The sequence below is a fragment of the Arctopsyche grandis genome, chromosome 9 (assembly GCF_051622035.1).
Source record: "Arctopsyche grandis isolate Sample6627 chromosome 9, ASM5162203v2, whole genome shotgun sequence".
Classification (NCBI taxonomy): domain Eukaryota; kingdom Metazoa; phylum Arthropoda; class Insecta; order Trichoptera; family Hydropsychidae; genus Arctopsyche; species Arctopsyche grandis.
In genome coordinates, this window is record NC_135363.1 from 6,260,713 (window position 1) to 6,274,485 (window position 13,773).

The 13,773-nt window shown below is 37.3% G+C and overlaps 1 protein-coding gene across 1 annotated transcript; it reads right to left on the reverse strand.

The window, feature by feature from the left end:
• Positions 1–1,749: 1,749 nt before the first annotated feature.
• Positions 1,750–11,738, reverse strand: LOC143916775 (uncharacterized). The gene is made up of 7 exons (XM_077438022.1): positions 10,570–11,738; positions 8,710–8,891; positions 8,484–8,624; positions 6,606–6,849; positions 6,354–6,529; positions 4,225–4,336; positions 1,750–4,154 (listed from the first exon to the last, which is right to left on the reverse strand). Exons 1-7 carry the CDS (start codon positions 11,651–11,653, stop codon positions 3,973–3,975), a joined length of 2,121 nt encoding a protein of 706 aa, XP_077294148.1. The 5' UTR covers positions 11,654–11,738; the 3' UTR covers positions 1,750–3,972.
• Between the last annotated feature and the right edge of the window lie 2,035 nt (positions 11,739–13,773).

A 13,773-nucleotide genomic window follows, 5' to 3' on the forward strand; every position in this document is an offset into this window, starting at 1 on the left:
TTGTTCGGGCACTTACTCAAAGTCGCTTCACAGCATTTATTCGACTATTCAAAAGGTCCACACGGATGCACCGCTCACCCCAGAATAATCTGGACAGCTTCCCCGATCCATTAATGTATCTATTGTCTAGGCACGTAAAGGTCTACCGTGGTGAGTGCATTGTTTATGCACGCACTCACCTAGGTCTATGAGAACTCCAGCGTATTCTTTGTAAGGGTACTTGCTAAGTCCCGTTAGCCTAGTCCGGGGTCTCTGTTTTTCACCCACGACGGCACTTACACAGTGGATACCCTCTCATGTTCCCACGTTACAATAGTTTATGGAAAATGGGACTCAAACTTATCATAATAGTCAGTGGTGTAGTGCTAAATAAAAAAGAACCAGGGCTGTGTTTAATTTTTATGACCCCCCCCCTCTTTTTTCACTACTTAAAAATATGTATCCTAATATTGGTAGTTAAAATATTTATAAAAAATAGAAAAATTTTGCTTTTTGCAATGCCAAAACCATATATATATTAACAAAAAACTATGAAATTTTAACATGTGAATTTAGAAATGAATTTATTTAAGCCGAGTTCCATTATTTTATTTTAACATGTGAATTTAGAAATGACTATTTATTTAAGCCGAGTTCCCTTATTTTATCTATCCTCAAGCGCATGTGGTTAATAGTTCAAATAATGTTTTCTTTCGAAGTTTTGGGTGTTTTTAGATAATAAAGCCCATCAATTTCATCAAAACGTCTTTTAAGTTAAGTTTAAAAGATAAAAAAGAATAAAAACATCTGGGACGGTAACATAATATGAAACTAAAATATATATATATATATATATATATATATATATATATATATATATATATATATATATATATGTATAGAAAAGATTTGGAAAAAAAGAATTACAAAAGATTAGAAAGACTTCTAGCTTGTTTTTAAAAAAATTAAGATTTTCAGAACTTACTACATTGTTGGGAAGACTATTCCAAACTTTAGCCTAGTCCGGGGTCTCTGTTTTTCACCCACGACGGCACTTACACAATGGATACCCTCTCATATTCCCACGTTACAATAGTTTATGGAAAATGGGACTCAAACTTATCATAATAGTCAGTGGTGTAGTGCTAAATAAAAAAGAACCAGGGCTGTGTTTAATTTTTATGACCTTACTTACTATGTCCCGTAGCCTAATTCGGGGTCTATATTTTTCACCTACAAATGCACTTAGACAGTGGATACTATCTCTCACGTTCCCACGTTGCAATATTTACAGTGCCGGTTTTAGGGGGGGGCTGGGTCGGGCGGCGCCAAATAAGTTGGGGCGCCGCTTGATGCGTCAAAGGCGCTTTAAAATTTAAAATTAGAGCGCCAAAAGCCAAACAAAAAATTTAGACTATACAAAATAAAGGCGAAATCTTTTTCTTAGGGTGTTAAGAAAAAAATTGCCCGAGGGCGCCATTGGTTGTAAGGCCGGCGCTGAATATATAAGTCCCATTTTGCTGGTATTTGGAAAAAAGGTTTGACTTTCAATATTATGCTATTTTTTTTGTCATCTACAAGTTTATGAATTATCTTTATACAATATAAAATCAAGCTCATGAAAAAAATACAATAGCTCCCATAGTTTATATTTAATTGTCTGATTCACGAAATTACTCATAATAAGGTTTTTAAGTTAATTATGTAAAATAGCATGCAATTGAAAACGAATAAGGAAAAATAAAGGAAATTTATAATGATAAAAAAACAAAAGTGTCAATGACTATTTATTTTCATGATTTTGTGGATACAATTTTTTTGTGTCAAGTACAGGATTGCTTCATTTTAAGATATGTGAAATAAATTGTGGCAAATTTCATCGAAGGTTTCACTATCTATGCATAATATATTAAAAAAAAAACAATATCAAGTACCAACAAAAAAAAATGCAAAATATTTTGTTGTAATAATATTAATACATAAAATAAAAAATAGACATTGATATATAATTTTATGCGAGTGAAAAATAATATATTTGCAATATTTTCCAAGTAGATTTCATACTTTAAAAGCTATAATAAAAACAATAACAATCAATTCACATTACTGTTAAACTTAATACTTAAAATATAAAATAGAAGAAATTATGCGTATATGTATATGTATTTACATGTTAAATTTTTTATACACAGTCGTATAAAATAATGCAATCCAAAAACAATATATGTAAAAAGCTTTTGGAAGGCAAGTGAGTCATCAAATCAACGGGGGGTATATTTACTTCATTTTTTCTTTAAATATATAATACATCATTTCAACCGCACCTCTCTTCATACTTTACACTGACGTAGATCTAAAAAGATATATATTTGCGGTTTATAATTTTCACCTCATTCTCCGAGGGCGTGATTTAAAAAACTTTTGAGCACCACTACGTTAATAATCATACATTTCATTTCATATTTTTATGCACGGTATTCACGCCACAATGCCTCTAGAGTAGAATTCAACTGAAATTTGAAACTTAATCGGATCAGTTTGTATAATATATGTATATAGAAATGATATCCATTTGCTGAAACCTTATCGTTCAAAAAAATGGTTAATATTACTTCAATCGGTTCATTTAAAAAAAAGATTCAAATTTATGCTAGAAATTCCTTTGTTTTTTTTTTTTGTTTATATGTAAGTGCAGAAAAATATAATATTTTTCATATGTTATTCAAACATGAAACAAAAGAAAGAAAAAAATAATTGTTTTTATATATAATACATATTTCATTAATCAAACTTGAGTTAGATTTTATTTGATATATAAAATGTTTAAGTATTATATTAAAATAAGCTAAAGAAGTATTTATAAACAAGCTATGACTAGATGATTTTGCAATAAACATGGATCAGTCTCGAACACGACGTTCATTGAGATTTATAAGATTGAGATTAAATTCGGCCGGTCGACGAGTCCGAACTACATATATACAAATCCAAGGTTTTGAATTGAATTCGACGCTTCGATGCTAGAAGCGTACACTATAATTTAATTAATAACCATTTGGAGTGCAGAGATTCACACGCAAGATTCAAACGAGGCCTTTTAGTAGTTTTCTTTGGGTAAAATAGACGGTAAATCTAACATTAAAGCTCGCAACTGTAAAACAAATCTTGAATCAGTAACGTACAAAAAACATATGTACATAAAATCGTCAGTCTGAATATTATTACGCTTACAAATATCAACAGAGTAGTCAAAAATAAATATAAAATTAGATCAGTATTACATACATACATTGTATAAAGCTTTATTGAAATTCATTTTGCATCGACGATATGAAGAAACACGTAGATGTTAATTAAGGTTACTATTTTTGAAGATTTTGCTTTATTCGAACACGTATTTTGCATAAAACACGACATTTTTGTTTTGAACTTGTGACCCACCAGTTCTTTGGGAGCCTAAATATTTTTTTAACAAGAATATAGTAACTCTACATTAACGCTTTGATAGCGAATGGAATTGAATACATAAATCGATATCATGTATGCAGAAAAATTGTGAAGCTTTCAGGGATTTACACAATTCATAATCAACACCGACTATTTATTACATCGAATGACACTCAAGGATTTCTATAAAAATATATTGCAAAATTTTGCATGTATAATATAATATACACATATACATATTCATATGGGGTCATTTAAAATAGCTCACTTAAAAGTATCATTTTAAATTATACATTGTTTCATTTTGACTATTCTGCTTTATCGTGCAGTAGCTAACATCGATTACGGTGTTAAATATTAAATGGCAAAAAGTATATCTACGTATCGTCAAATTGTATACACATACGTATTGTATTTATTTATTTATTGTAAAAGAATGTATTGTTGAGTGACGCATAACACAATATTGTTGTACGAAGCGTTGTTGTCAAATAATAAGAGGTGTCATCTTTGATTATACATTTACAACATTTAAGCGAACGATCTCTACTCGTCTTCAGGTATAAGCAAAGGCAACTCGGGAGCCTGCACGAGTCTCTTGTGAGCTTCGGTTCCGGTCAAGACGGCTATGGTGATTCCGGCACTATAACATGCCGGAATTCTTATGTGAGTGGTGCAGATCGTGCCGTTCGTGTTCTGTGACTCTCTGATCATGTTCACAACTTGACCTGGACATAATTTCAAAATGTAACAACTACATATATTCAAATACAATTGGAATGTACGTGTGATATTTACCTAAGACGTTCATGGTTTTCCATCGATCATCACCTGGAACGTTCATCAACGGCGTCAGATCCGTGTCTCGATTCCATCGGCTTAGTATGTCTTTTCGCTTTATAAGCAGTACCTGTGTAAGTACGTTAATAAAATTAAATTGATTCAAAATTATTGTTTAATCATTTACAAAGATTTTCCATTAGTATAGTGTAACGTGGGAACACGAGAGAGAGTATCCACTGTCTAAGTGCATTCGAGAGTGACCAATAGAGACCCCGGGTTAGGCTAACGGGATTCAGTAAGTGCCCGAACAAAGGATATGCTGGAGTTCTCAGACACGGGAAAGTGCGTGCGTAAACAATAGACTCACCACAGTAGACCATTACGTGCCTAGACGATAGATAGATAAATGGATCGGGGAAGCTGTGGTGTACAACTCGTCCTTTATAAGGAGGTACACACGGTAGATTAGATTATTCTGAAGTGAGCGGTGGATCTCTTGAATCGTTGAATAAATGCTGTGAAGCGACTTTGGCCTTTAATTAGGATACTGAACCCACCCCTACACAACAATAGTATAATACTACAGTATTAAATTTGAAATTAATGAGTAACATCGGGGAAAAGACCAGCTTTGGTATTAAAACTGTTTCATAGAATACACAAAAGCTTTTGATTGTGTTCAATTGGAACTGCCCATTGAAAGGTTCTAGAAGAGATGGGTATTTCAAAACAAATAATAACATTCATTTATAATTCATATATACAGAATGCAATAATATTGAGAATACATAGATGATTTTCTTTTGGAAAAAATTCAAGTTAAAAAAGGCGTTCAACAGGGATCCATACTCTCTCCAGATATTTTTAATAAATATGTATGTAGGATCTTGGATGCAGGGGGTTCCAAACGATACACATGGACAGTGTTTATTTATACGTCTTAACGTCGGGCAAGCCTTACGGCAAGTGCTCCAATACACGCTTCGTACTATCCATTAAGCACGTTCGAAAATCTTACCTACGCGTATATGAGGAATACATCATAAGAAGAGTACTAGACAGGTGGAAAGGTGGTGGCAGAAAGATTTCTAATATAAGATTCGTGGACGACACAATGTTAATAGCCAGCAATGGGACATAAATGGCTGAACTACTTCGTAGAATAGAAATAATAAGTAAACACCTGGCTATAGATAGTAAAAAAAAAACAAAAATTCTCATTGTTGACAAATTTCAGTCTCTCACAAAGTCCAATGCTTTCTATGAGGAAGTCAACGATTTTATTTACTTAGGTGCCTTGATCTTGTAGGTGCTCTACTCTGGTCGAGTTTGGGTCGCCATCCTGTGAGTTGAGACCGGTTCGACAATATTGGTGGCCACCACTTTACTTCCTTCTCGGCCATCATATTAAATAGTCGTGCAATAAACCACGCTGTCATTTCATTCCTTTCGCCCCCATAATCTCAAGAAAGTGAGGATGCCAATCAGAAATCTGTAGAAGAATAGGAATAGCGAAAACGGCGATGATCAGTCTGACAAAGATGTGAAAAAACCGTTCTATAATGCCAAAAGCGAAAATCCGTCTGGTGTGATTTCCGGTGATCACCATTGAATTGTATGGAGTCGAGACATGGACGCTAAAAAAGAGAGAAAGGGACACTTTAAATGCCTTTGAAATGTGGTGCTGCATGCATTTCCTACATGTTGTGGAGTGTGTCTCCATCTTCAAAGAGCTGGCAGTTTCAGAGACACTCCACAACATGCAGGAGAAAGATTCTTTCCTATTTTGGCCATGTTGCCAGGAAGAAAGTGGAGAATCTTGAGAAGTCGGTAGTCACCGAGAAGACGAGCTCTAGGACAGTCTCCCACAAGATGATCAGATCAAATCAAAGAACTGACAGGACTGTCTCTAAGCACTGCATTCAACTTGGCACAGGACTGGGAGGAGTGGAGATGAATCGTCCACCGGATCCCAGATAACAGCAAATGCTCAGAATTGAACAAGACGAGAAAGAAGAAGTCACCCAGAATGACTAAATCGATAAAGCTTTAAAATCCACAAGCTGATATTCTCAAATCAATACAAGAATAAATCTCTAATTTAAAATATAGTACATTTTATAATTAATAATAAATAATCATACCGAATCCGAGCACAATTGATGCCAAAGTGCACCTTCTTCGATACATTCAACGGGGTTCGTCATATATATTCCTCTAGGTCCGACGCCGAATATCATCTGATGATGCCAAGAGTCGGGGATGCGAGCCAGATCGACTACATCAGCTTGAAGGTTCAACGTAGCAATCGGAACACCGCCTATAGTCAAAAAATCAACAATGAAACAGTTCCAATGCTATATTGGCACAAAAAAATATGTATATATAAAACGCACCTAATTCAATCCAATAAGCCAACCAATGCGATAAAGAAACTGCTCTTTCAGGCCACGTTGAAAAATGTCTAGACGAAACGGCTCCGCCTGATCCAGTGTGCAAACCAGCAGCTAAAGGTTCGACACTGGATCCTGCTATTGCTCTCGATATTAAATATCGACTCAATGGAGCGTTGTTTGCTCTTAATCTAGTGCCGACGGCTGAAGTGATGCGTTCCAAGTCAACGAATTGCTTTAATGCTAGCTATTATATCAAAGAAAATATACAAAAGCGTTAGATTTTTGTTATGGTTTTTTTAATCAATTACATTTTCAAAGGCAAGCAACAAAAAAAATTACTACAGGGAAGACTTACTAATCTTTACTAAATTTGACCCAGTGACTTCGAATATGACAATGATTTTTGTAGGTTTGATCTCGTTTGTGAGATATGAGCGTTTAAAAAATGCGGAATTTTTACAGATTTTTGGCTTTTGCAGCCTTAAACTCAAAAAATATAGTATTGCTGAGCTAAAAGTGAGTAGTGATGTAATCAAGTCATGTTTTTTCTATTGATTTTTCATTGCTTTGAAATACTTATAATTAATTATCTAGCGAATTTTAAAAATCAATACTATACTTTTTTTTACAACCTACCCCCCCCCCCGCAATATTATAAGCTTATTTCGCCAATTTTTCACTTAACCACAGTTGAAAGGATTGGATTTTTATCTCAATATTTTTTTATTATCTAAATGTACTAATTCAAGCGGTAAATGATTTTAAATTCAGGTTAAAAATGCTGTAGTTGATGATACGTACGTATGAGCGTTGAGCCTGGAACATTTCATATTTTAATTTAAAATCATTTACTGCTGGAATTAGTACGTTCAGATAAAATAAATAAAAAACATGGAAATTGAAAGCCAATCCTTGTAAAAATTTATTTTATCGAGGTAAGCCAGTTATCAACAGAATTTTTGTTATTAATCCACAAGAATAGTCGAAATATGATTTTTCTAAGTGGAATTTTATTTAATTCTCATATAAAGACAACTTAATATATTATACCTATTAATTCAATTCAGATTCCTGTAAATAAGAGTAAATAATATTACGAGTTTTTAGATCGCAATTTTTGCCGATTTAAAATTCAGCACACTTCCAATTAACCCTTTTAAACGAAAACAAAAAATAGTCTAGCCAGAACACTATCCCAATAAACATGTTTCAATAGAAAATACTCAATATAATATAGTATTAACAGTGGGAAAAAATCGCAAGTGAAAATACGTAATTTTGACTTTTGATTTGAACTGGACGACTACTTAGAGAGATTTGAAAGCTGAAAAGTACTACAAATGAAAGATAAAATACCCGACTATAGATTTCAATATACATTTTGAACAGTAAATTAACGGATTTTGAGACATCGACCGAACAACACCAAGATATTAAAAAATCGCGCGATTTAAAAAACACATATCTCTGAATCTCGAGCCAATCAACATTTTTTATTACCAGATTCGTGTTTACTGGGCATAGATCTATAAGAAGTCATATTTCATCTCTGAACCATTTTTCGTGTCGAACAGTGTAATTAATTATACGTATTTTATAGCAATAAAAAATCACAATCAATAGAAAAAACATCCGACTATTAATTCCAATACTCACTTTTAGCAGAGCAATACTAAATTTTGAGTTAAAGACAACAAAAGCCAAAAATATGGTAAAATTGCGCATTTTTTAAAACGCTCATATTTCAACAAAAAGAAACCAACATAAGTCATACTGTCATATTCGAATTCAGTGAGTCAAACTTAGTCTCCTCTCCGGTAAGTAAAAAACGAGATGTGTTATTAGTATATCGTCGATATGATGTTAAATATATCTTACTAAAACATTAATAACGGCTGTCGCTCCACAGGCAGACGTTCCAATTTGAGTGATTTGTCTCGAACAAGCCTCCTGCTCACTCCATACCATACATTTGGAAACGATCGGAAGTTCAGCGGCTCCGTCCGAGCCAGCTCCGTCCTATCGGTTGAGTAAATTATATATTAAACACTGAATGCATGCATGTATGTATGGAATTGTATCGATTTAATTAGGCAATACTGACAATGTTTGAAGTGTCGTGTTCTTGAAGAAATTTAACAGCTTGCTTCTCGATGACGAGTTTCTTCGCCATCGTGCAGTGAAACAACGCTGAAGAGTGGTTCACCCGACTCGCTTCCAGCAAGCATGCCTGCTCGGGTGACATGAGTCCGATATTAGCCCCCGAAAAGGTATCAGTTGAATCACCTGAAAATATTATAGAAACACATGACATCAACAGGCACTGTTGTTTATTTATAAAACTAGTCTGCTTCTAGAAACGTCGTTAGATAATGTTGCGTAGGGGTGGGTTCAGGATCAAAATGAAAGGCCAAAGTCGCTTCACAGCATTTATTCAACTATTCAAAAGGTCCACACGGATGCACCGCTCACCCCAGAATAATCTGCACAGCTTCCCCGATCCATTTATGTATCTATTGTCTAGGCACGTAAAGGTCTACCGTGGTGAGTGCATTGTTTATGCACGCACTCACCTAGATCTATGAGAACTCCAGCGTATTCTTTGTACGAGTACTTGCTAAGTCCCGTTAGCCTAGTCCGGGGTCTCTATTTTTCACCCACTACGGCACTTAGACAGTGGATACCCTCTCTCATGTTCCCACGTTACAATAGTTTATAGAAAAATTGGACTCAAACTTATCATAATAGTCAGTGGTGTAGTGCTAAATAAAAAAGAACCAGGGCTGTGTTTAATTTTTATGACCCCCCCCCTCTTATTTCATAACTTAAAAATATGTATCCTAATATTGGTAGTTAAAATATTTATAAAAAATAGAAAAATTTTGCTTTTTGCAATGCCAAAACCATATATATATTAACAAAAAACTATGAAATTTTAACATGTGAATTTAGAAATGAATTTATTTAAGCCGAGTTCTCTTATTTTATTTTAACATGTGAATTTAGAAATGACTATTTATTTAAGCCGGGTTCCCTTATTTTATCTATCCTCGAGTGCATATGGTTAATAGTTCAAATATTGTTTTCTTTCGAAGTTTTGGGTGTTTTTAGATAATAAAGCCCATCAATTTCATCAAAACGTCTTTTAAGTTAAGTTTAAAAGATAAAAACGTATAAAAACATCTGGGATGGTAACATAATATGAAACTAAAAAAAAAATATATATATATATATGTATAGAAAAGATTTGGAAAAAAAGAATTACAAAAGATTAGAAAGACTTCTAGCTTGTTTTAAAAAAAATTAAGATTTTCAGAACTTACTACATTGTTCCAAACTTTAACCAGTCTGTTTAAAATTATAGAATCTCTGATCAATTTGTTCGATTTTTCTTTTTGGAGTCCAAGAGTGTGACCTCTAAGATGAGTGTTTTCATTGAACGTAATGAGTTTGGACATATTTGGACAATTATGATGATTATTTATTATTTTAAAGACTTCAATTAAGTCGGCTCTTTTTCTTCTCGTCTCAAGTGCTATTAATATTAACCAAAATATTTTCTAATTTTACTCATAATACAATTTTCATATCAATCAAAGTGCCAGAGCGGCGACCTGGCTCAAAAAGAAGTACCAGGGCAGCAAACTGCCCCGACTACACCACTGATAACAGTATATGAAAGACGTACTGGGAAATAGTCCACTGGTATAGTTTAATTGGCCATATGTTTTTATCAAACGTCAGACCTGAAATTTTGTCCTAATTGACGCTGTTTAAAACACTTAAATTGATAATTGTTGATTCTATTGTCACAGTTATGTAGGTATATATAAGGAAAAAGTCTACTTTTATAAACTAGTATATAAATATATAATAATATTAATGACGTAATAATAAGATTAACGGACTCGGCTTGAAGAGCTAATATAATTATATTTGTATTTGAACATGATAAATTTCAGACCTTCACAAGCTTCGCCAGGAGAAATGAGATCTCCACTGCTGTTATGGTGTCCTTGAATTTCTCTAGTCGGCCAACTGAGACTGGTGCGTCTCACGTATATAACATCACCAAACACGGTAACGTGTGGTATCAACGCTCCGTATGGTTGACTATTCGGCAAGTCTCTCTTTATAACTTTTTTCACGCACGCATTAGTCGAAAGGTTAGTTTCATTCACGTCTGTAAACGGCGCCGGCTCGCACTGGTCCGCCTTCGACGTACTGGGAAGATTCATCTTACTCGTCGACGGCTGGTTACAAATATCTAAATCGTAAGGGCCTCGCCCATTACACAACTTAACCGACGGCGAATTGTCTTGAGTTTCGTTCGAGAAGGAATTCAACGCCGGCGCGTCACTATTACTTAATTTGCTAGGACTCGGATCGGCCTTGATGTCTAAATTGGACTCTTTCTTGACGGGCTCGTCGAAGACGGGACTTCGGTTGACGCCGTTCTCTTTGCTGTTGGAAGCGACGTCTAGTTCGGCGTCCGAGCTAGATTCCTCGTCCGAGTCCACCTCGCAGTACGGTCCCGGATCGAAGTCCATTTCGAGATAGTCCATATCTGGGCTAGAAGGTGCGCGCTCTTCGTGTTGAGGCTCGTGTCGGGGCTCCGGCCTCGGCTCCTGCCGGGGTCCGAACAGGGGCGGCGCAGGCAGATGAGGCTCTGCCGCAGGCCCCACGTCCAAACTGAAGAAGGAACTGTGCAAATCGGCCAAATGTTCTCCACCACGGTAGGTGTATATGCAGCACTCATCAGACCCCACGGAATAGTCATCGTTGCCCGTGTCGCTGGAGGAGCCGCCCCCGTCTCCCTCGGGCGAATGGGCGCGTTTGGCTCTTCCTCCAGTGCGTCTGGTGCGCCTCCGCCCCGAGGGGCCCCCGGTCTCTGACACTCGGTCGTTTTCCTCGCAGCTGGGGAGTCGTCGGGAGGGTGCGCCTCCGCCTCGACTGGGGCCCTGTCCGTCGTTGTCGCCGTTGCTGCTTCCGGCGCCTCCACCCTCGGCGCCCCCCGGACCAGTTAGGCCGCGCCACGCTCCGTCCATGGCGCGTCGCGCGGCCTCACACCTGCGCCGCCAAAACAAACCACTGACAGCTGTGGCCACAACGCTCCAAATCACTGCCTTCTCCTCTGTTACTGTTGCGCACCCACATGCTCGTCTGGTGCACACGTTGAAATTAATATTTTTGCGATAAATCTAATTAATATCTATCAAAGTGAACGTATATTACCACTCGCATACGCAAAAAATTAAAAGAAATAAACTAAAGCAATGCAAGATAGAAATTAAACTTTCGAGAAAAAAATAAAACTTGACTGAAACTGAACCTTACTAGCCGTGATGAACTGCATGAGTTTATTTAAATCGATTGTGGGAATCTCGTCACATTCATCAAAGCAGTAACTGCGACGCAGAATACATTCCCGAAAACCAGACGTCGCACACCTGCAACCATTATATTAAACTCAAGCGGAACGCCCCTACCAGTCGAGTGGAACCAAGACGGTCGAAACACGCCGCCACCATTAAACTACATCGAGCGGAACGGCGCCAATCATTCCAGAAAATTCTACGCCTCGACAAAAGCAAATTCCTCGTTTACGCATCAACAACCACATGCGCTTACGCATCAACAACCACTTCCATCAATCATTCCAGAAAATTCTACGCCTCGACAAAAGCAAATTCCTCTCTTACGTATCAACAACCACTTCCATCGATCCGGTGATTCCAGAAACACTATAAAAGGAGGTACAACCCAAACAACGCCAGTCGACCCACAGCAGCAAGTGTCGACACACAACAGCAGACCAGTCGACATACAGCTCCTGACCAGCCACCACTACACTACGCGGACTTGGAAGATCAACCAGCCGGACGAGCCAGCAACACACTGCCGTATCCAGAGACCTTCCGAACATAGCCGAACACCGAGCCAGCAACACACTGCCGCATCCAGAGACCTTCTGAACATAGCTGAATGCCGAGCCAGCGACACTCTACCATATCCAGAGACCGCTGAACGACATACTTTTGCCCACAAATATAATACCTTTGTACAACCATAGGCAAACAATAAAACTTTATAAAACTAGCACAACAGTGTTTCGTTAGGCTGGGATACGGTCAACACTTACCTACCCCGCCTACACGATGATAGAAACCAAGGGGAGTTTGTGGGAATCCCAATGCACTAACAACTGGAGATTAAAACAATTAATAATTAATTAACAAGTGCCAACGCACCACGCACTCACTCTACTTGACCACGTGTGCACACAGCTGCAAGGCCACCTGCAACAAAGCTCGCTTACTTGAACACGTGTGCACACAGCTGCAAGCCTGAAACAAAGCTCGCCTACTTGACCACGTGTGCACACAGCTGCAAGGCACCGGCAACAAAGCTCGCTTACTTGACCACGTGTGCGCACAGCTGCAAGGCCACCTGCGACCAACTCGCTTACGCCAAAAGCGTATAAAAGGGAGTTTTGAAAAGAAAACTTCAGTCAACATACCGCTTCTGACCAGCCACTACTACACTACGCTGACCTGGAGGATCAACCAGCAAATGAGCCAGAGACCTTCTGAACATAGCCGAATGCTGAGCCAGAAACACTCTACAATATCCAGAGACATCTGAACATAGCCGACTGCCGAGCCAGCAACACTCTGCCACATCCAGAGACGCCTGAACATAGCCAAATGCCGAGCCAACTACCCTACAATGGAAGAACGTTTGCAACTCAGCCGGATCCAGAGCAACGACACATTACAAGATCCAGCGTCCGCACGACACCAGTCAGCAGCCAATAGTCGTCTCGAGAACACTACGATTCCAGCCGCTTCGAGAAACTTCAAGAACATATTTATACACTTGTATATTCAAACAATAAAATACTTTACCCAAACAGCATTAATAACTACTAAAACACAGACGAACCTGTCTATAAACCCATGGTGGACTAGTGGTGAAGAACACCTTCACAACTAGATCAGTCCCCATAAGTTAAATTGAGAAACGCGTATATGTACATTTCATTTTTTACGAGTGAGAAAAAGATACAGCCTGCTAACCAACGGTGGCTTATCATACATTGTAAATAAGCTCGCGCTTCGGGCCTCCGAAATGGGCCTTTGCTACTAAAATTTACAATTTACAAATT

Bases quoted from the DNA above. Each gene is read 5' to 3' on its own strand.
- LOC143916775 (XM_077438022.1), bottom strand. From the start codon at position 11,653: ATGGACGGAGCGTGGCGCGGCCTAACTGGTCCGGGGGGCGCCGAGGGT. The intron at 6,850-8,483 runs GTAAGATATATT...TTGATATAATAG, and splicing joins CAGCCGTTATTAATGTTTTA to CTAGCATTAAAGCAATTCGT. The intron at 4,155-4,224 runs GTAAATATCACA...AATTATGTCCAG, and splicing joins GAAAACCATGAACGTCTTAG to GTCAAGTTGTGAACATGATC.